The following is a 22,241-nucleotide window of genomic DNA, read 5'->3' on the forward strand; positions in this document are numbered from 1 at the left end:
CCTAACTAACTATAGGATTAGTAATGGATAGGTGTCTTATAGACACTTCTCTATTACTAATCTGTGGGTTTGATGTCACCTGACAATACAAAGCGGACATCAACTCCACAAATATTACCCCACTTGCCACCGCTACAGGGCAAGTGGGAAGAGCTGGGTAAAGTGTCACAATTGGCACATCTTTGGATGTGCAAATTGTGGAGAGGTTGCAAGCTGCTATTTTTAGGCTGCTGAGGGCCAAAATCCATGGGCCTTGCCAGCCTGAGAATACCAGGCCGCAGCTGTCCACTTTCTCTTTGGCTAGTTAACAAAAATAGGGGGATCCCATGCTATTTTTTTTGCTAACCATCCAAGGTAAGCAGACTGCTGCAGCCTGGTATTATCAGGCTGGTAAGATTCATGGATATTGGATCATTACCAGCCTGAAATAACAGTCCCAGTAGTCTGCTTTACTCTGGCTGGTTAACAAATATAGGGGGACCCCACGCCATTTTTTTTTTTTTTTTTTTTAATTAATTTATTAAAAAGGAGAAGACCTCTCTCTGTGCTTTCCTCCACTTCCTGTCATGTACTTCAGGCTGTGTCACCAAATTCGCTGTTATTTAAATTAGTACACATGCGTAGTAAGCTGCAGTCCCGCACTTAATACACATGTGACTAGGAAGATAATGCCTTGTTACTGCATCTAATGACAGTGAATGGGTAATTTACACAGCAGAGAGAGTGTCTCCACTACATAAAATTGACATGCTGCGGACTGGAAAGATGCGCCGCATGTCCGTCTCTGTGGGTGAGCCGCGGGCATCGGTGCATGCATAGTGGGCATGGGATTTCTCGAAATCCCATCCACTATGCTGTAACAGCTGGACGCTTCAGGTTCAACATTGCAGATGTATGCAGCGTACAACCCACAGCGTTTACTGACCGTGGGAACTTACCTCAATATATTTGCAAACAGGAAATCACTTTTTTTCCTTCCCAGAAGCCAACTGTCACGGTGTAACTCGACCCTGAGGGTGGTCGGTCAACGGACAGCACAGCACACTCACAACGGGGATAGCATAGGTGAAAGGAAAGCCCTACCAAAAGGGAATGAGGGATGGACACCACGTAAGCCTGACCCTGTAATCACTTAACGCCCTATGTGGATCCTTCCTTTCACCGCCGTCAGCATACCTCGTCCCTCACTGTCACCTAAACTGTCCTGGTTAGTGCCGTTGCCGGCGTAGGACGCTAGCCTTGGCACTACAGCTAACACACAGGGGGAAGTGACAAACACCAAAGGGACATGGTAGCAAAAACATCACACTTAGCTTATGTACTCCGCTGCTAAGCTCCACAACACAGATAACAGCAACTGGACTCCAAACACCAGTCGTGGCTGACACCAGAGAGCTGCACCTGCTAGGCTGGTCTCCAGAAATGAACTGTATCACCAACAGTGAGCTGATGCATCAGGTGACCTTTTAAAGGATGGTGGGAGTGGTCACCACCTGCATCAGCAAACCCAGCAGCAATGCAGTAACACCAGATTGAGAGCGGGGAAAAACTTACATTAACACCGATGGTCCAAAAGGAAAAGTTTTAAACTGAGTGTAACCAGAGCTGCATAAATCCAAAAATGGATCATGACACCAACTTTCAATTAGCTTTATTTCAAGCGACAAAAAATAAAAGCGCATGCAAAAAAATGCATCAAACACAGGTGACCTGCCAGTGACCTCAGATGCAGATTTCACCTGCGTCAAATTCAGAGAAAATCCTGAACCAAGTGCAATCCACTGGTTTAGCGGCCAGTGCTATACTATGGGACTGAGCAGATCTGTTTTTTTTTTTCTTGTTCAAATTTGGCATGAGAAAACAATGTGGCAGCGTGCGATTGGCTCCGGAATTCGAAACTTGCGCGGGAAACATCCATGGACTAAGACAATGATGAAGATGGAGAAGTTAAGTTCTCTGCATGCTCTACACCTGTGATAAGATTCTCGCAGTTACAAAAGATCACACTCAGATGACACTGACAGAGCTTCAGCCTAGTGTCATTACCATAATCAGTCCGATACTCTCACTTGTGTGACCCCCGGCCTGTACCTGATAGTTTGGTACCTTGCAGCCATTGCTGAACAAATCAGGAAGCTATCTAGACCGGATCCAACTGTAACAGACCCTAACACCTGTTTCACACATCCGTTTTTTGGCATCCGCATGCATCCGTCAACGTGTGAAAAAAACGGATTCATTTCCGTTTTGCCGCAAACGGATCCGTTTTTTTGACCGATCCGCGGTAGCCGCTAATGGAAGTCTATGGGACAAAAAAAACGGATCCTCAAAAAAAAAAAAAAAAAAAGGCGGATCCGTTTTTAACGGAAAAAAACGGATTTAGACGGATTTTAAAAAACGGAAGTGTGATCCAGGCCCCTGCAATATGAGCTTTACACAGAAACAGCTGAGTTTTTGCTCTAAACTCATTCTCTCTGTGAAGTCATCGCGACACGGTTACATTGTAACGAATAGAGGTGAAAAATCGAACAAAATTGAATCAAATAGGGCAGAGAAATTCACCGCAAATCAAACATGTTAAATTATGAACAGCGTGAAAATAAAATGTACATCACCTGTTGCTCCGTCCAGTGCAACATTCCAGCATCTTCGGCGCTCACTGGGCCGAGAGACCAGACAAGTTAGGCTATGTGCACACGTATGCAGAAAATTTCTGCACAAAAACCGGATTCCTTCCCAGAAACCGCGCGTTTTTTTCTGCGCGTTTTGTGAAAAAAAGCACGGTTTTTATGCGTTTTTTTTCTGTGCGGTTCCAGACACACAGAGAGCTAGAAATGCGGAAAAATCCACGAAATTAATGAGCATGCTGCGTTTACCACAAAGCGTTTTTTTCACGGTAAAAAACGCATCCATATGCACAAAAAGTGCAAGATGCATAGAAATGAATGGGAAGCTTATTTTAAGCATTTTTATAGCGGATTTATTGGCTAATCCGCGAAAAAAACGCTACGTGTGAACACAGCCTTAGCGTCACAATATCTGAGGAGGAGTATGAATCGGAGAAAGTGATGGGAGAGGTGATTATTTTGTTTACCCCCTTCCGACCCTTCAGAATCCAGCCAAAAAAGATTCTAGCAAATCAGAATTTTTGGGGGTGAAATGAAAGGCAAACTCGATCTTCCGAGATTTGAGTCGCTCATCTGTAATAAACTATTCCTCCTGTCAGTGAGCAGAAACTATCTGGTTCCCGAACATTGTCACGTCAAAAGACTTACAGGTCGTAACAAAGTATCCACTTTAGGAAATCTGCGTAAAATCCAACAGCACAAGCGCCTCCGGTCCTGACTGTGACATTGTATCAGGAACATGACACTCAGGCTGGACTCCAGACACTCCAGCACTGATACATTGTTACAAGCCATTTTTCTAGGTGCACAATCCCAGCAGATCCAAGAACACAGAGTTGATCCCACCGCAGCGCAGTGACAGGAAGTCTCGCACGCACGCGGAGGAGCGGAGCGCCACGCTACAGACACTTTATAACGGAGCGAACTGCGGAACAAGTGTTAGCGGACCGCGGCCCTAGTGCTGGAAAGGGATTTGCATTTAACACTTTGAATGCTGGTGCCACTTCTCATAAATCGCTGGCACAGGACTGTATTAAATTTAATTAGTTAAAAAGCAATTTGGTGGGGAGCGTGTAACGACTGCGGAGCATGCTGTGTAATCTCCTATCCATTACTGGGGATCGTAAGCCGATGAAATTAATATCTCCAGCGGCGGCGAGTAGTGGAGTCATGTGCTCCGCGCCACATACCACAGTACGGAGGTGATTAGCTCCGGCGCTGACACCACCCTATTACAGCGTTTATTACCGCTGCTCAGAGCCATTATTATAAATAGGAGGTGAGTGCGGAGAGGAGGATGTAACGCTGCCCCGAGGAGGCAGAGAACCATCATTTATACTATGGGAGGTGAATGGAAAGACGCTTTAATAGAGGTGAAAGCTCAACGAGTGTCTGCTAAATGTTATTTTTATTTTCCGCAGACTGAATTCTAGAGAGCGGCTGATTTAGGAGGACACTATTATTACGTTTAATGTTACCCATTGATCAGAATAGTGGAGCAATGATTGTCTGAGGACTGGTGAAACTGACAAAACCCGGGGCGATCAACAGCTTGTAATAGTACCGGAGCGTAACAAGAGGCTGATATCAGTCACATGTGGTGTAATGTCTGGAGGATATATCAGTACTGGAGCGTTATAAGAGGGGCTGATACCAGTCACATATGATGTAATGTCTGTAGGTTATTTCAGTACTGGAGCGTTATAAGGGCCCAAGAAGCTTTCTATGACATCAGCTGTATTTGAGCATTTCACATCAACTCAAGATAAATATTTTGTGTGTCAGTGTATGACAGGTGAAAACAAATGCTGCAAGCTCAAAAATCAGTGCAAACTCAAGCAGTGATAAAAAAAAATCCTCCTACAAGAACTTCCAATCTAAAAAGACACTTACAATGCTTACACCCAGAAGTGTTCAAAGCTGTGACTGAGAAAGATCAGAGCGACACCAAGAAATCAAAGCCCAGAACTTCCCACCAGGCAAAGGAGGAGGAAAGAGCGTCTCAAACATCAGGTACTAGATATTTTGTAAATGAGGACGTTACTGTAACAATGACAGCAGATGTATAAAAGACAACTCAGTGCTTGTTGTGACTGACCGTGTACCATTATTGTTATTTGCACAACCAGCTTTTACAGCTCTCAATGGAGAAATGGACCACAAACTTGGTGTTTCTCTGGAAAGAGAAAAAAAAAAAATAGTAAATTAGTGATTGATGAAGCCCATAACCAAAAGTATGATCTTAAAAATATACACTTCATATTTCTTAAAATGGATGCCTACACACATCACAGAGTGATCTATTTAGCTATCAAACGTTCCATTTGTTTGTGACAAGAAAATTGTTACCAAGACACTGACCCCAAAAGATACTAAAAGCTCATCACAGCAGCCAGTTTCTCCAGGCCTTAGTGGAAAAAGATCTGCAAGATTATGAACTCAAAAAAGAACAGGTCCTTGATATTGAAACTGGCAATGCTTCATACATTATCAGTACAATTACACTGATGAATGAGAATAATGAAGGTGAGCAGCAGCTAGAAGAACATTTCACATTCAGTATGTTGGAGATGGAAGGCCACAGTCCTGTTCCAATAACAGAGGAACAAACAGATATTACTACAGAAGAACAGAAAAATGATACTTAATTAGATGATCTTGTTGAATGAGAAAGCTTTGAAGTAGTTTCATCACATGCGCCACGTTGTGTACATGCTGCAGCCGGCAATAAGAGTCTGGACGAGGGACATACTGCAGTTCTGATTAACAAAGTGAGGACATTGGAGTTCTGGCACCAAAAACCAGACATTGATTCCATCCTGAAGAGACGTCCTGGTAAAGGGGCAATTGTGGATCATGCCACTCGATGGGGCAGCACCTATTTAATGATTGAGCGATTGGTTGAGCTGAAACCCTTCCTTGTAGATATGGCCAACCCTCAGGTAACACTACACGAAGGTCAATGGACACAGGTGGCTGAATTGAAGGAATTGCTTCATCACCCATTTAAAGTGACTAAAAAGTTACTAGCTGAGGATTTAACTCCTGGCATTTTTATAAAGGAGTGGAATAACTTGTTTTGCCTGTCCCAAAGAAGAGATTCAATCGCAGATGGCATTGCGGCATCAATGAAACGGAGGGAGACACTATTAGAAAATAAAATTCTTTTGGCAGCTGTTTATGTGGACCCAAGTCATCTTATATTGCTAGATGATCAACAGCTTACTAAAGGAAAAGAAGCTCTGACTGAAGTAGCAGCGCAAGTGGGCTACAGGACCGCCAAGTGCAGGAAGACTGGGGTCTTCTAGTGCTACTGCAGCCATATCTTCAGCCTCATCAGATGAGGAATTTAATTCTGCAAAAATATTTTAACATGGAGCAGGCAAAGCGATCCCACTCCCAGAGCAAACAGACTGACCAGATACCAGCAAAATGTTTCACTTTCTCTCAAAGTAGACTAGTTCAATCGTTCAGCAAAACTGACTGCGCACGAGGCAAATCCTTAACACCCTGAAATTGTTAGAGATGTTGCCCATGTGGTTAGTGCTTTGCCACCAACCCAAGTTAGTGTAGAGAGGTTGTTATCCATCCTTAAAATAATTACAGTATATTAGACAGGAAAAATGTGGAGATCTGACACCAACCTTGTGAAGACTTGCAGAAAAGGTTTGACTTCTTTCATTGCCAACAAAGGATATATAACAAAATTTGAGATAAATGTTTGTTAATGACCATATACTTAATTTCCACCATAATTTTCAAAATAAATCTTGCCAAATTAGACAAGGTGATTTTCTGTATTGATGTCAATTACATGCCTCTCATCTTTTTAAGTGGGAGAAGTTGCACAATTGGTGTCTGACTTAATACTTTTTTCCCCACTGTATATACCGTATATACTCATGTATAAGCCGAGCCAAGTAAAAGCTGACCCCCCTAATTTTGCCACAAAAACTGGGAAAACTTATTGACTCAAGTATAAGCCGAGGATGGAAAATGCAGCAGCTACTGGTACATTTCAAAAATAAAATTAGATATCAATAAAAGTAAAATCAATTGAGACATCAGTAGGTTAAAGTTACTGTTTTTGAATATCTATATTGAATCAGGAGCCCCATATAATGCTACATACAGTTCATGATGGGCCCCATAAGATGCTCCATATAAAATTATTATTATTAATATTTATTTATATAGCGTCATTGATTCCATGGTGCTGTACATGAGATACACCCCATATAATGCTGCAAAAAGTTTAATAATGGCCCCATAAGATGCTCCATAGAATAATATGCCCCATATGCTGCTCCATAAAGGTTATGGCCCCATAAGATGCTCCATAGATTATGCCCCATATGCTGCCCCATAAAATGCTCCATAGATTATGCCCCATATGCTGCTCCATAGATTATGCCCCATATGCAGCTGCAAATAAAAAAAAAATGACACTCACGTCTCTCGTCGCTGGGGGCCAGGTGCCGGTGTCCTGAGCAGGCGGGGACACCGGTGCGCTATGGGGACAGGTGCCGGTGTCACCGCTGGCTCAGGGCCCCGGCACCTGAGATATTCACCTGTCCCCGTTCCACCGCCGTGCACCGCTCTGTCTTCCGGGTCCCTCTGTCAGTGACTGTTCAGATTATGTCATCGCGCCCTCTGACCTGAGCATCACAGACAGAGGACCGAGTGGTGTGCAGCGATGGAACGGGGACAGGTGAATATTGCATATACTTACCCCTCCTGGAGCAGTCTCTGCAGCCCCGCTTCTTCCACAGTCTTTATTCCTTCCTTCGGCAGTCACGTGTTACCGCTCATTAGTCATGAATATGTGCATATTCATGACTTTAATGAGCGGTACCACGTGACCACTTAAGAAAGGAGCCTGAGACCATGGGAGAAGCGGGGGGGGGGGGGGATTCTGCAGAGACGCGCCAGGGGGGGTAAGTATGGTCTGACACTCCCGCTCCCCTTCCTCTGACGCCCCCCTGGAGTATATGACTCGAGTATAAGCCGAGAAGGGGACTTTAAGCCTTAAAAAATGGGCTGAAGATCTTAGCTTATACTCAAGTATATAAGGGTCTGATTTGATGTCATCTATGAAAGAGGATGTGATGGAGGCGATACTATTTCTCAGAACAAATTCATAGACTCCACAAATGTTATGCAGTATGTTTTTGTTGAACTGTTTTCCCTAATTACTGCATAGTGTATTGTATGGTTACAATTTATTAAAGTTTGTGTTCTAAAGTTGTATTCCAATAAATACATTTTATGTACTATCTAAATATCTTAATCATGGTATCATAAGTGATTAAAAGCCTGATTTTACCATTTTTTACAGTAAATTTATCACTTACACATAAGCCATGTAAGGGGGAGTCAGAGAAACGGAGTTGGAGGTTTGGCTTAACAACTGCACAGCCCTGTTTATAAGAAGGGCTGATATCAGACACATATGGTGTCATGTCTGGAGGTTATATCAGTACTGGAGTGTTAGAGGGGCTGATACCAGTCACATATGGTGTAACGTCTAGAGGTTATATCCGTACTGGAGCATTATAAGAGGCTGATATCAGTCACATATGGTGTAATGTCTGGAGGTTATATCAGTACTGGAGTGTTATAAGAGGGGCTGGCCTCCATCAAATATGATGCAGAGATGCAAGTGATGCACCAAGGACCAGATGGCCGGGATATCCTTTTAAAAGCACAAGGAATAGTTTGTCAATGAAACGTAGATTCTTAAAAACAACGATGCTGACGGGGGGGGGGGGGGCGCAGGGTTTTCCTGTAGGATAACTTCTCTCCTGTACATAAAGTTACACCAACCAATGAAAGTCGTAGAATCTACACAAATTACAACTTTTCTTTTCTCTCTCTCCCAATCTTTATCAACGATTTAGATGAAGGCATTGAGGGTAAACTGATTAAATTTGCTGATGACACAAAGTTAGGAGGGATAGCTAATACTAGAGAAGAGAGAGGATTCAAAAAGATATAAATAAACTGGAGAAGTGGACAGCAACTAACAGAATGGTTTTTAACAGGGAAAAATGCAAAGTACTACATCTGGGCAATAAAAATGAAAAAAAGCATATACAGAATGGGAGGAATAGGGCTAAGCAACAGCACATGTGAAAAAGACTTAGGTATACTAATAGATCACAGACTGAATATGAGTCAACAGTGTGATGCAGCAGCAAAAAAAGCAAATGCAATTCTAGGATGTATTAACAGAAGCATACAGTCTAGATCATGTGAAGTCATTATTTCCCTCTACTCCTCTTTGGTCAGACCTCATCTGGAATATTGTGTCCAGTTTTGGGCACCACATTTTAAAAAAGACATCAACAAACTGGAGCAAGTTCAGAAAAGAGCGACCAGAATGGTGACCGGTCTGCAAACCCTGTCTTATGAGGAAAGGTTGCAGGATTTGGGATTGTTTAGTTTGCAAAAGAGAAGACTGAGAGGAGACTTAATAGCTGTCTACAAATATCTAAAGGGCTGTCACATTGTAGAAGGATCAACTTTATTCTCATTTGCACAAGGAAAGACTAGAAGCAATGGGATGAAACTGAATGGGAGGAGACACAGATTAGATATTAGAAAAAACTTTTTGACAGAGTGATCAATGAGTGGAACAAGCTGCCACGAGAAGTGGTGAGTTCTCCTTCAATGGATGTCTTCAAACAGAGGCTGGACAGACATCTGACTGGGATGATTTAGCGAATCCTGCTTTGAGCAGGGGGTTGGACCAGATGGCCCAGGAGGTCCCTTCCAATTCTACCATTCTATGATGCATCACTTCTGACACTTTATATCTCTGGGCAGGAGGCTTGTGCACCTCGCAGCTGATCTGTCAGTGGATGAAGGGAAATGGTCACAATAGTTGTCAATGATCGCAGCCCGTCTCTTTGCTCCAACTTATCAGTCTCAGCAGGAACAGAACATAAACCAATAATCTGACAGTTGTGGTCATTATCGACACCTGTGAATAAAAAAAAAGTTCATCAGGTCAAATGTCTCGGATATAATTCTATCTCCAGGTGTCCAATACAGAAAAGCTTGAGACACAAGAACAATAATAGAAAAGACTGGCAGGAAAATAAAGAAGCCAGAGCATTAAATGAAATCTGTCAGCAGGATTTTGCCATATCATCTGAGAGCTGCACATTAAAGGGGTTTAGACCCCCATACCAGCGATGTGTCACTTAGGCTACTTTCAGATTTCCGGATTTTAAATCCGGCGGGCTGCGGCGAAAAGTTGTAAAACCGGATCCGGTAGAAGCCGCAGCCTGCCGGATCATCTGTTTTTGCCGGATACAGTGCAGGAGAGGGAGAGAGCGTCTTTGCGCATGCGCTCTGCAAAAAAGCGGTTCGGCGCTGTCAAAAAACGTTGCATGGAACATTTTTTTGCAGACGCCGGACAGGCATTTTTTGCTGTTTCCGGCAAAAGCCGGACACGCCGCATGGCCATCAGGCGCAATGCAGCGATAATGTAAGTCTATGGGAAAAAAGCCGGAATGGTGGCAACAGGCACCGGATCCGGTTTTCACATTTTTCTCCACATCGCGCCTGATGCTTCAAAACGGAAATCTGAAAGTAGCCTTACTGGGATCTGTTTCAATACAATCAGTGTTGTATCAGCAGGAGACTACCAGTGCAGGACTAGATGTCTTGTGCCTCATAGTCCAGTGCTCTGTAACCCCGCCCACAACACTGATTGGCACCTTTCTGTGAACTGTTTAGGAACAAAGCTGCCAATCAGTGGTGTGGGCGGGGTTATACAGGGTTCAGCTTTCAGAGCTCTTCAGCAGTGAAAACTGTCACTTTATCATGACTGCTGCAGCCAGTTAACTAAGTGACACAATGATGTGCCCCTACATCATGCTGCTTACAAGATTACATAGCAAAACCTTCTGACGTATTCCCTTTAAAAGCTATGCAAGACAGGTCAGATTAACCAGTGATCAATTAATAATTCATCTCCGACCTCACTTTTTTTTTGTTTACAGTCACATGACCAATTATCCTATGAATAGTGGCTTTAAGGCTTGAAAATGTCCAGTTTTAATCATTTTGCTTGATTTGTGATGGCAAAGACAAGAGTCGATCGACCGACCAACCGACCGATCCAGAAATGTCATTCCCAAGCACAAGCAGTCTCAACGGAACCGGAGCATCTCCAAACATCGTAGGTGTTCCGGATACAGTTCCCAATTGATAATTTGCTACTTGTGAAAGTCAAGGACCTTCCTTGGATGTGGTGGAAAGAGGAAAATTGACAAGAGAACCCTATAAAAGTGAAATGTGTAAGAAACACTACACAATGGGACCTACATGAGGAAAAGCACATCCAAAAGTGCACAGGAATAGTGGAGACGGAGAGGCGGACAGTTCTACATCAGCAGCCATAGGGAAGCCTTCAGGACTCGAAATCTATGTCGAAAAGTATTCTGGAAACACCCAATAGCTGGAGAGAAATGTAGAGGAAGAAACTGGCAGCAAAAAGCCACAAACTCCCCTGAAGGCTGAACGTACAAGAGTTCTGCCGCACGGTGCACTATGCGCCTCCTTTATTCTTGTTACATGTCTGTCGACAGGACAACTTTTTGGTGAATGTTTTCTGACATGCGATTCACACTAATGATTCAGAATTGGTCCTCATCCTCTTAGTTCTGAAAGATTTGGCGGTCCAACAGCAATTAATGTTCCCTCTAGCCGTATAAATGGACGTCTGTGGATGAGATGAATACTTGCTAGTGTGCCTCTACTTCATTCATCATGAATAAAACATCCTAAAAACAAATCACAAAAAAATAAAAAAAATAAAAGCCCCAAGGTCACCCATCAATAAAACACACAAACCCGGAGTAAAGCAGAACGAGCACAAATAAAACGCCAGTCGGTAATTAAAAGCGGCCGCGTCCATCCCGGCATTATCAGCTCATCACCTTCATTGCCGCCCTAGAATAACAGAGCCACATCTGCAGTCATTACCGCGCGGCGGATAAATCAATCCTCTCAATGATGCTTTGAGCCAACCCTGCTCCCCTTTTAAGCAGCCGGATATTTATTTCTGCCTGACACGTCTGACAACCTATTTACTGTAGGCAAATGGAACCGGGACTGCACCTTGTAACGGCCTCAACAATTCCCATTGTGGGGTGCATCTCCGAAGACGGATGGAAGCAATAAAGATGGCTTTATGGCCCAAGAGGCGGCTCTGAACTCTTCTATTTGTCTGGCGACCTTTGGCAGAGTTGCTCTTGCATTTACAGCCATATAGATTGCAAGCTCTTGGGGGCACCGGGTGATGAACGCCATAAGACACGGTAAAAGTAAAAACAAAACATTATAAATATGTTGCAAAAATGAGGATGCCGTCTCTTTAAGGCCTGTTTCACAGGTGGCGGCGCTGCAGAGAAGGAGTGCTTATACATAGTTCATAGGTTTAGGGGTTAATGCCTACAGAACCATTTCATATTTTGACATTTATAACACATTTTTTATACTTTTTTAGGCAAAAATGAGATGACCAGGAAAACAATTTTTAGGGTCTATTCACATGGAGCAGATTTATTGCTAACATCTCAATGACTGTCCTTTGCATCTCGATGGGATTTGCAGAAATATCTGTGCTTGCCGCCTCGACAGATGCATTTACATGAATGGATCACATTTTCGGAAACTTCAACAGATCCTCTAAAGAGTCCAAACAGTTTCCAATCCTTTTTTTCCCCCAGACTGTTACCCTATATTGAATACCTACACAATATCTGATCATGTATTCACATGGAAGCAATAAGAATTCCACACTAAATGGTGTGCAAAAATATTGTGTATGTAGTAAAAGTTTCCTCCCAGCTAGAAATTAAAAAAAACATACCGTACATCTACAATTTTCAACATAATCTTGGAAAAAACAATGCATTCCCGTTTATGTCTCATTACTGAATGTCTATTGTGAGCAGCATCCAACAAGCTCCTACGTCCATCCCAGGTTTATACTCACAGATCACTCTAACTCAAGGGAAAGCAATTTGCAGAAGTAATGTGTCAGAATAAGTCCTATTATGCATGAAGGGCTTATTCACACACCGCAGATTTACTGAAGAATTACTGCGCAAACAACAAAATGGTAAAAAAAAAAACAAAAAAAAAAAACAAAAAAAAAAAAACACACAAACCTAAGGAGCCGACCCGTGTGTGAGAGCAGCACTCCTGTCACTAACAGGAATAGGAAGAAACAAATCATCGCACACTGAAGAATATAAGGCTAAGTGCACACGTTGCAGAAATTTTCTGCTCAAAAACCTGAATCCCTTCCCAGAAACCACACCTATTTTTCCCGCTTGCGTTTTTTGCGCGGTTTTGATGCGTTTTTTTTCCGCAGCGGTTTAAAACCGCATGGAAGAGGCCTAAAACAGGGAAAATCCGCAAAATTAATGAACATGCTGCGTTTTTTACCGCGATACGGTTTTTTCGTGGTAAAAAAACCTCAATGTGCAAAATGCATAGAAATGACTGGGAAGCTTATTTTTAGCGGTTTTATAGCGAAAACCGTGGTAAAAAAAACGCTAAAAAAAACCGCTGTGTGTGAACACAGCCTCAAGCAGCCAAAACAGAGCGTGGAGGATGCGAGAAAGTAATACATAAAAAGTTTCAGGGTATGTGCACACGCTGCGGATTGGGGTGCGGATTTGGCAGCGCGGATTTTGTAAAATACCTGCGGATTGCTCTGCGGTTTTGCCCTGTGGTTTTTCATCTCCACAATGGAGGAGATGGCAAACCGCAGGGGATTCCGCAGAAAGAATTCACATGTCAATTCTTTCTGCGGTTTCAAAACCGCAGGAAAAATCCGCACCGTCTGCCCTGCAGTTTTGTATTCCCATAGGGAATAATGGTACTGTACACCGCAGCAAAAATTGCTGCGGCCCCGCAGCGGCCAAATCCACAGCGTGTGCACACAGCCTTAACTGATAACACAATGCAATACACAATGTTACAAAAAGATGAAAAGCAACTGAACGAGAGCAGAGTGACAAACACGACATGAGAAAAAGCAGATTCAAATAATAAACTAAACGTGTTGAATAAATGAAAATAAAACCGGTTGCACACAATCTTTCCTGCCTGCTGTAGAATCTTACTTCATGGCACTGATTAGGTGACATAATGAAGGTGTGTTTTTAGAATATCTTGAGTTTTAGAGCAAAAAATGCAACATGAGTGAAATAAGAGCAGTGGTCAAAATAATCAACACTTGGAAAGCGACATTAAAGAGGGATCCAGTGACAACATGGCTAAATAATCAAAGAAAGCAAAAACAGGAAATCACACAAGTTTATCATAAGTACAGTCACTTCACACATTAGTAATCCTGCACTGATCGGCAGTAAGTGCCCCATTACATTTAGCAATGCACCAGCGATCCTGACCACGATACGACCCGGTCAGGATTGCTGGTGCATCGCTAAATGGTCGCTAGTGAGCTGCCACACAGGCAGATCTCACAGCGATGCAGCAGCGATCGTTACTTACCTTTCACACGCAGCGATGAGGACGTCCTCCACCCACGTCCATTGCTCGCGGGACGTTCAGAAAGTTCTCATGAGATCAGAAATAAATAAATTAACTGAAATAAATTAACTTTTTGATGATATTCTAATTTTGTGAGAAGCACTTGTTATGTACACAGTGACTGCACCACCAGAATAGTGAGTGCAGCTCTGGAGTATAATACAGGATGTAACTCAGGATCAGTACAGGATCAGTAATGTAATGTATGTACACAGTGACTGCACCACCAGAATAGTGAGTGCAGCTCTGGAGTATAATACAGGATATAACTCAGGATCAGTACAGGATCAGTAATGTAATGTATGTACACAGTGACTGCACCACCAGAATAGTGAGTGCAGCTCTGGAGTATAATACAGGATATAACTCAGGATCAGTACAGGATCAGTAATGTAATGTATGTACACAGTGACTGCACCACCAGAATAGTGAGGGCAGTTCTGGAGGATAATACAGGATGTAACTCAGGATCAGTAATGTATGTACACAGTGACTGCACCAGCAGAATAGTGAGTGCAGCTCTGGAGTATAATACAGGATGTAACTCAGGATCAGTAATGTAATGTATGTACACAGTGACTGCACCAGCAGAATAGTGAGTGCAGCTCTGGAGTATAATACAGGATGTAACTCAGGATCAGTACAGGATCAGTAATGTAATGTATGTACACAGTGACTGCACCACCAGAATAGTGAGGGCAGTTCTGGAGGATAATACAGGATGTAACTCAGGATCAGTAATGTATGTACACAGTGACTGCACCAGCAGAATAGTGAGTGCAGTTCTGGAGTATAATACAGGATGTAACTCAGGATCAGTAATGTAATGTATGTACACAGTGACTGCACCACCAGAATAGTGAGTGCAGCTCTGGAGTATAATACAGGATGTAACTCAGGATCAGTACAGGATCAGTAATGTAATGTATGTACACAGTGACTGCACCACCAGAATAGTGAGGGCAGTTCTGGAGGATAATACAGGATGTAACTCAGGATCAGTAATGTATGTACACAGTGACTGCACCAGCAGAATAGTGAGTGCAGTTCTGGAGTATAATACAGGATGTAACTCAGGATCAGTAATGTAATGTATGTACACAGTGACTGCACCAGCAGAATAGTGAGTGCAGTTCTGGAGTATAATACAGGATGTAACTCAGGATCAGTAATGTAATGTATGTACACAGTGACTGCACCAGCAGAATAGTGAGTGCAGCTCTGGAGTATAATACAGGATGTAACACAGGATCAGTAATGTAATGTATATACACAGTGACTGCACCAGCAGAATTGTGATTGCAGCTCTGGAGTGACTGCAGTTCATATAGATTATTCTATATGTCACTGGTATGACGGTAATCAGAGGTGACATGTCAACGCATTCTGCTCGATTTTGCATTAGTGTCAATCTTGTGTAATTAGCGTCGGTCTATACTAGTATAAGTTCTGTTCAAGCCTCGGTAAGCGGAGGTCTCACGAGCATCTCAGACTGGGGAGGCTCCACACTCCTGATTCCCTTCGCACACAAACCCTTAGACAACGCTTCGATTTACTGGCAACTTAAATCATGAAGCCATTTGACTGAGGTCTTGTAATTAATCAGTTTCCAATAGTTATTGGTATTTAGATGGGTCGCTTCTTCTGTAGATGGATGCGAGTGCCGTGCCTCCATGCCTGTGCCTCTTGAGTAATACTGCATCCCCACCATTACTGAGAAATCATGTCATAACAAATGTAATAAATGTTTCCATTCCCTGACAGGATGCAGAGAATATCATTCTGTACAGATCTTATGTTTCCGCCAGCTGAGGGCTCGTTACAAATGCATCCAGTCTAAACACTGTATGAGGTGCAGTACACAGACTCCTGACACAATGTAACAAGCCATCAGAATGGGAGGGATTCCTGCTGATGACAGGATTGTCTACAAACCCTCAAGTGTGGGAAGTATTAGTTCTGACTCTATTGCCATCCCCTGAATACAGAGAAAGTCCTCATTTCCTGACCATAAACAGATCTTGAAAGTTGTGAAGAATCCAAAAATAATCACACACTTGCACAACTTGAATTCTGAACCCCTCTCCTGGTGATTGCTCACATCACCACAATCTTACCCATCACTGGGCGCAATAATTCACCACCGTGGAGCAAACAGACCACCTATGAAGACCCCATCATCATAGGCAGAGTATTGCTAGGTCACCTTGAGCTGTGGACACCCGTACGGGCCACACTTAACCACTGGCAATGTACCAACCTGCAGAAAGCTTGACACACAGATCTCAGCAGTACAGAGTATTTCGGCACAATTAGAAGCCATCCCACTGACCCAAGTCTGGTGGTGCCGCAGACCACTTATATACGAGCTCTGGGAAACATAGGGACCAGTTGGAAGAACAAAAACTCATCCAGCAACAGCCAACAAAACAATTAGGACGCGGTCTCATCATTTCTGAGAATATGAAACACCCAATAAAACAAGTGGATGGCGGTCAAATCGGCAGAATGAATAACCAGGTGTTAGCCGCGCCACGAAATGATGGCGAATCCAAGAAACCAGCCTTCCTCCTCCTCCCAGACCCACGTGTGAAGACCAGAAGGGAAAGTCATGGAAATTCGGAATCGCACCCGCAGACTGTTACATTGTCCAATGGCATTTATGTAAAATGATGATTGTTTCCTTTGTTAATTTTTTGGGGATTTTAACAAACTTGCGTCTCCGTGGACCGGAATAATCAAGGCTCCTGCCCAGAGACAGGAGACCAATAAATGGTGAAATAATCCCATGTGGGAACATCGTTAGTACAAAACTTCAGGATTTCAGCGCCAGACTGTCCGGAGGCGTCTACCTGCTCAGCAATGGTAAAACTATAGCACTGCTCATCCTGAGCCTCCTGACTCATGAATAGAAAGGAAAAAAAGTGTAGACTGACTGACTATGGCGAAATCTAGAACATTGCAGGTAATATACCACATAGGCACTTTGAAGAGAAAAGAGTGCTGTAACCTGTATAATGTAGCCATGACCGGTCACACAACGTTTAAAGTAACAGTGCAGTGTTATTTATACTAACCATATAGGATGTGGAGGTGTTTGCTGCTCTTCTGGATTAATGAAGAAATCCAATCACAGAGGGAACAAAGTTGAGCGCGTGTTCAAGTCAAATAGACTCATTCCTCCACACAAAACCACATTGAAGATTCCAAAAGAAATTTTTAAAATCTATTTCACTGCAGGCATCTTTCTGTAACAGTTATGTGGCCTGCCCAAGGAAGAAGTCTGTCCAGCTCAAAAATGCATTGACATTAACTGAATTAACTTTTTTTTTCCCCACTTTGCTTGGATTTCTTTCTTGATCCAGCAGCGCAGCAGACACATCCAGGTTTGCCTTCTCCTGTATGCCAATTTCACGATGAAGTTACCGCCGGCATTTCCGGGTAATGCCCTACGTGAGCTTTTGTCCCCGGCACCACTCTTTATACTGGAGCATTGCAGCCACACATCTCACAAGACCAGATTACACAGCTGCAGACGCGGCTCATAATATATATTGTACCTCCCCCATTATTGGAGCCATCAAGTGAACGGTCAGCGCACAATATAAACCCAGCTCCAGCCGCTAAGATTTTGCTTCGAAGGAGTCAACTTCTCTGTCTGGATGCCGTAAAGGAGACATTTCAAACGATTCTAAAAATTGATGCTATAAATTCTTATTAATGTCCATCTTTCTGGAAGGACTCAATGTTATCGTGAAAAGTGAAAACACCAAATATAACTGCGTGGCTCGTCTGCAGTCTGTAGGCAAGGACGGGGTTAACACTGGAGCTAGAACCAGAGACATCAAGATGATAAATAAAAGCAATACCAGCTGCTAAAACATCAGATCCTGACCAGATACTATGTAGCCGAGAATCTAATACACAGAATAAAAGCAGACAAGGCTCTCATCTCAGACTTCAGCAGTCAGAAGTAACGGATTTGGAAAGTAACTCAACTTTTGCATCCACCGCACAGAACAGCTTTTAAATGGCCATGGTCAGAGGGGCGAGGAATTTGGTGAGGCCACGAGTAGCCCAGCGATTAATGCCGAGAGCCAGGAAACATATGGACCAATTACTGAGGCTGACAATCAGAAATAATACTAAATGTCTTTATTTCAACTCTGAGGCCCTGTGACTCCTACAGTTAAGTGATTACAATGTAAGGTTTAAAAGGGGCTTCCCTGACATTTTACTATTCTGCACACTAATCTAACCTGCAGACATCTCACAGCTTGCCATTTTCTTGCAGTGACAATTCTGCCCCATTCCAGAGCTTGCACAATGACCATCTTCCTCCAGGTTTCTGCCCTTCCCGGTCACGTGCCGACTACTCTGCTCGTCTTCCTATTCTCTTAATTTTCAGGACCAGTGACAAAAACATGGAGGTGGATCCTCTGGAGGCTTCATGGGCTAAGCAGAAGAGGAGGTAATCAAGCCGTGGTGGAGATATGGAAAAGGACAGGCCAAAATATATATATATATTATATATTATATATATATATATATATATATATATATATATATATATATATATATATATACACACACACATATATACACACACACACACACAGTATATATATATAATTTTTTATTTTTTTTAGAAAGTGGCTTCAGACTTGGAAATTCCTTCTAACCCAAAACCCATTATTTCATAGTGAATGGCAGGATCAGCATTTCTGTAAAGGGATTGCCCCAAGGTCTCAATCAGGAGCACATTGCTCCTTTCCCTCGCAGCCTCCCGTTTTCCTTTGGACCAGCACCATCACTTTGCTTCTGGCGCAGAGACTGATGTGCACAACTTCAGAGCAGCACTCACAATCTCTATAGCAAAATTTGTTGCACTCCTTTTCCTAGGAGATATTCCGCTGCCGACAGACTGCAGCAGTGGCCGGTAACCTAGACAGCAGGCAGTAAACAAAACGAAAAAGAGCTCATTCTTCAAAAAGTAAATTGGTTGGTTTACAAGCACTTTGCCCGTTAATGATGTTACGAGAGATCAGAGTTACAAGTAAATGCATTCCTCTTATTATGAGATCACTCAATTTATATCTTGCAATGAAGAAGCCTCCAGGCCTCACTACACCGATGTATCATTTCCACCTGTGACTGCACGCACCTGACAACAGTCCATCCTGTAACCTGGAATAACGCCGTATTTGATATTCTGCGACGACATTCCTACTTTGTACAGTGAGATTGGGGGGGGATAGTCCTCATCCCCCCGTACAGGTTACAATCCAGATATTACCATCCGATCGCAGATTTCTGCCTCCTGACATTAACCCCCCTTCTTCTGTATCAAACTGAACCTATTACACATCGTTCCTAATTACATGATTAGTGCTTTGAAGGGCAGGAGAGAAGCGATTTACATAAGTTATTCATAAAAAGAACTTAAAGATACGGATTTTGCTGTTCGTTTGTACAATTAACTTCACGGCCTGGGGGGGCTGAGATATTAATGTGATTAAACAGTATTTCTGCATTAAACAGGCTACTGTGTCCTCTATTAGAGGAGGGCTGGAGGCAAACAAAAAATTAATTTTAGAAGACAATCAATTCTGTCCTACATGACGGTAATAAATAAGAGCCCATCTGCGGAGGGAGCCGTGCGCCCTGGGTGGGGGACATGTCAGAAAGCTCTATCTCTCCTAAAAATAGACGGCTCCACCAGATGCCAGCTTCGCCCCCTGTCTCCTGATGGGATTTCCTAGAAGTTCGTGTGAAGCCACCAGCTACTGGGCTCTGCCAAGACTTCCACTCTCCTTCCTGCAAATTAACTTTTTCCTGGACTGATCGTACATAAAGCTGCACTCGACCAATGACCCAGGAACCAGAGATGCGGGATTCTAGATCGTGGTGTCTCGTGTCATTTATTCAGAACATTTTCTACGACAATTCCACCTTTCTGGGAAATGATACGCTGCTCATCCTGCTCCACCTGGTGCATGTATAACAGAATGCAAGTACTACAGTGACGTCTGAGGCTATGTGCACACGTAGTTTGCTGTGGATTTTTCCGTGCGGATTTGGAAAAATCCGCAGGTAAATTCTCAGGTCAAAAGACCTGCGGTTTACCTGCAGATGAGCCTGCGGTTTCACACCTCTACAATGGAGAAGGTGTGAATCCGCTGCGGATTCCGCACAAAGAATTGACCTGCTGCGGATTTGAACCCGCGGAAAAATCCACAGCATGTGCACAGCGTTTTTCAGTTTACCATTGAAAACAATGGTACTGTACAACGCACCTAAATCTGCTGCGGACCCGCAGAGCCTGAAACACTGCAGATCCACAGCAGAATCCGCAACGTGTGCACATGGCCTGACACAGGCGGCAACAGGGGAAAAAAAAAAAAAAAAAAAAAAAAAAAAAGCACACAGAAGAACTTAAAAGATTCTGGGATGGAGCGGGTTTGTGTTAAAGATTTCTGCTTGCTGTCAGGGAATAAGGAACATTAGTATCAGAGTCCAGAGACATCCTGATAGAACACATCTCACTGCTCTACTATTGCAACAATGTATCCGCTCTAGAACATCTGTACACTCAACAGCCCAATACATTGTTGCAAATAATTCAGGAGAGATGAGTGCAGCTTCAGCGGATTGCCTAAGTGAGAGATGCTGTAGGGGTCTGTGCACACCGTCGCGTTTTTCTCTGCACAGATTTGTCACAAAACCTGAAGTTTTCCACATGTCAGCAAAGTGAATGAAAAGCCTGGCGTCTCGTGTGCACGGTGCTTAGTTTAGACTTGCAGGTTTATATCTGCAGGATGTCAATTCCGTCAGTGTTTTGATGCAGATTTCACCCATACTAATGAGTGCGGAAAAAAATCTAAAAACCAAAAACGCGTCAGAAAAGCATTTATTTTAGGAAGTGTTTTACCTGCCAAGAGATGCAGAAATTTCTACATCAACGTGTGCACAAACCCCAATGGTAGCAAACCATCAGCTGCGACAGGCATTAGATTTTTACACATTTTAACCCTCTATATGTAAAGACAACTTTTTATTTACCGACATCAAGCAGAGACCTAGAGAATGGTCAGGAAATAAAACAATGCTTATTACAACGTTACAGAACCATTGATCTAAGCGGAAAATCCTTTTAATTCCACCTAAGCGCAGCCATCGCTGACCACAGATGATTATGTCAGCGATCTGGAAACCCTGACAGTGGGCCTCGTTATTAATTACTTCTTCAACCACTGTGACTGAGCGCTCAGTGTAAGACGTTAATGTGCCGCCTGCAGCAAACCCAGGCACAGCGCACGGATATGTCATACAGTGCCTTACACGGAGCCGCCACAGCCACGAACAGCAGAGAAAACACGCAGTCCTAAGTAAAACAGAGAACATTGTGGAGAGGACCTCCGAATAATCCACAGTCAGGCCGGGTTCACACTGCCGTTTAGTTATTTTTACATTATCGGGGCAGAAAAATGGAAACCCTGCAGGGAAGGATGTGTCCCATGACCACCGATGCACACAGCACCTGGCGGACCCATTCACTACGATGTGATACGTCGGATTTCCGTCATTTAAAAACTAAAACTGCAACTCCTCCTTCCAGCAAAAATAAATCTTGCAACAAGGCTACCTAATGCGCTTGTGTGAACTCAGCCTTTCACAATCTTCAGCCTCAGACCCACCAGGGAGACATGCCGCCAAACCATGCACTGCAGCCCATAAGAGGAGCATGAAATATGCTTGTGTGAACCCAGCGTAAGAGACTGACAAGTGTAAACATGGTTGGAGTCAGACATCCATGTCTCAGTCACATACAGATATACATTATATATCTATATACACACACATCCATATTGGAGCCAATCTTCATGGATACACTGAATCAGTTTTTTTCTGGATGAAAATTTTGAAATGGCTTTTTATACTCAGGTAAACTTCACCCGATTGTAAAGCCTTGGTCTTCTCGATCTTGTAGAGATCCCAACCCACAGCATATCTTATACTCCAATCACATCCAAA

At 43.2% G+C, this 22,241-nt stretch overlaps 1 protein-coding gene across 7 annotated transcripts in view; it reads right to left on the reverse strand.

The window, feature by feature from the left end:
- The window catches only part of DACH2 (dachshund family transcription factor 2), a 417,731-nt gene that overhangs the window by 376,622 nt on the left and 18,868 nt on the right, over positions 1–22,241 (reverse strand). For 3 of the 7 annotated variants that reach the window (XM_073589884.1, XM_073589881.1, XM_073589879.1), the window contains exon 2: positions 4,726–4,803. The exons of the other annotated variants lie outside the window; for them this stretch is intronic. In XM_073589884.1, coding sequence (XP_073445985.1) covers positions 4,726–4,803 — 78 coding nt within the window. The remainder of the gene's footprint in view (positions 1–4,725; positions 4,804–22,241) is intronic. 7 annotated transcript variants of the gene reach the window in all.

The sequence above is a fragment of the Dendrobates tinctorius genome, unplaced genomic scaffold (genome assembly GCF_039654945.1).
Source record: "Dendrobates tinctorius isolate UK_male_01 unplaced genomic scaffold, ASM3965494v1 ptg000114l, whole genome shotgun sequence".
Classification (NCBI taxonomy): domain Eukaryota; kingdom Metazoa; phylum Chordata; class Amphibia; order Anura; family Dendrobatidae; genus Dendrobates; species Dendrobates tinctorius.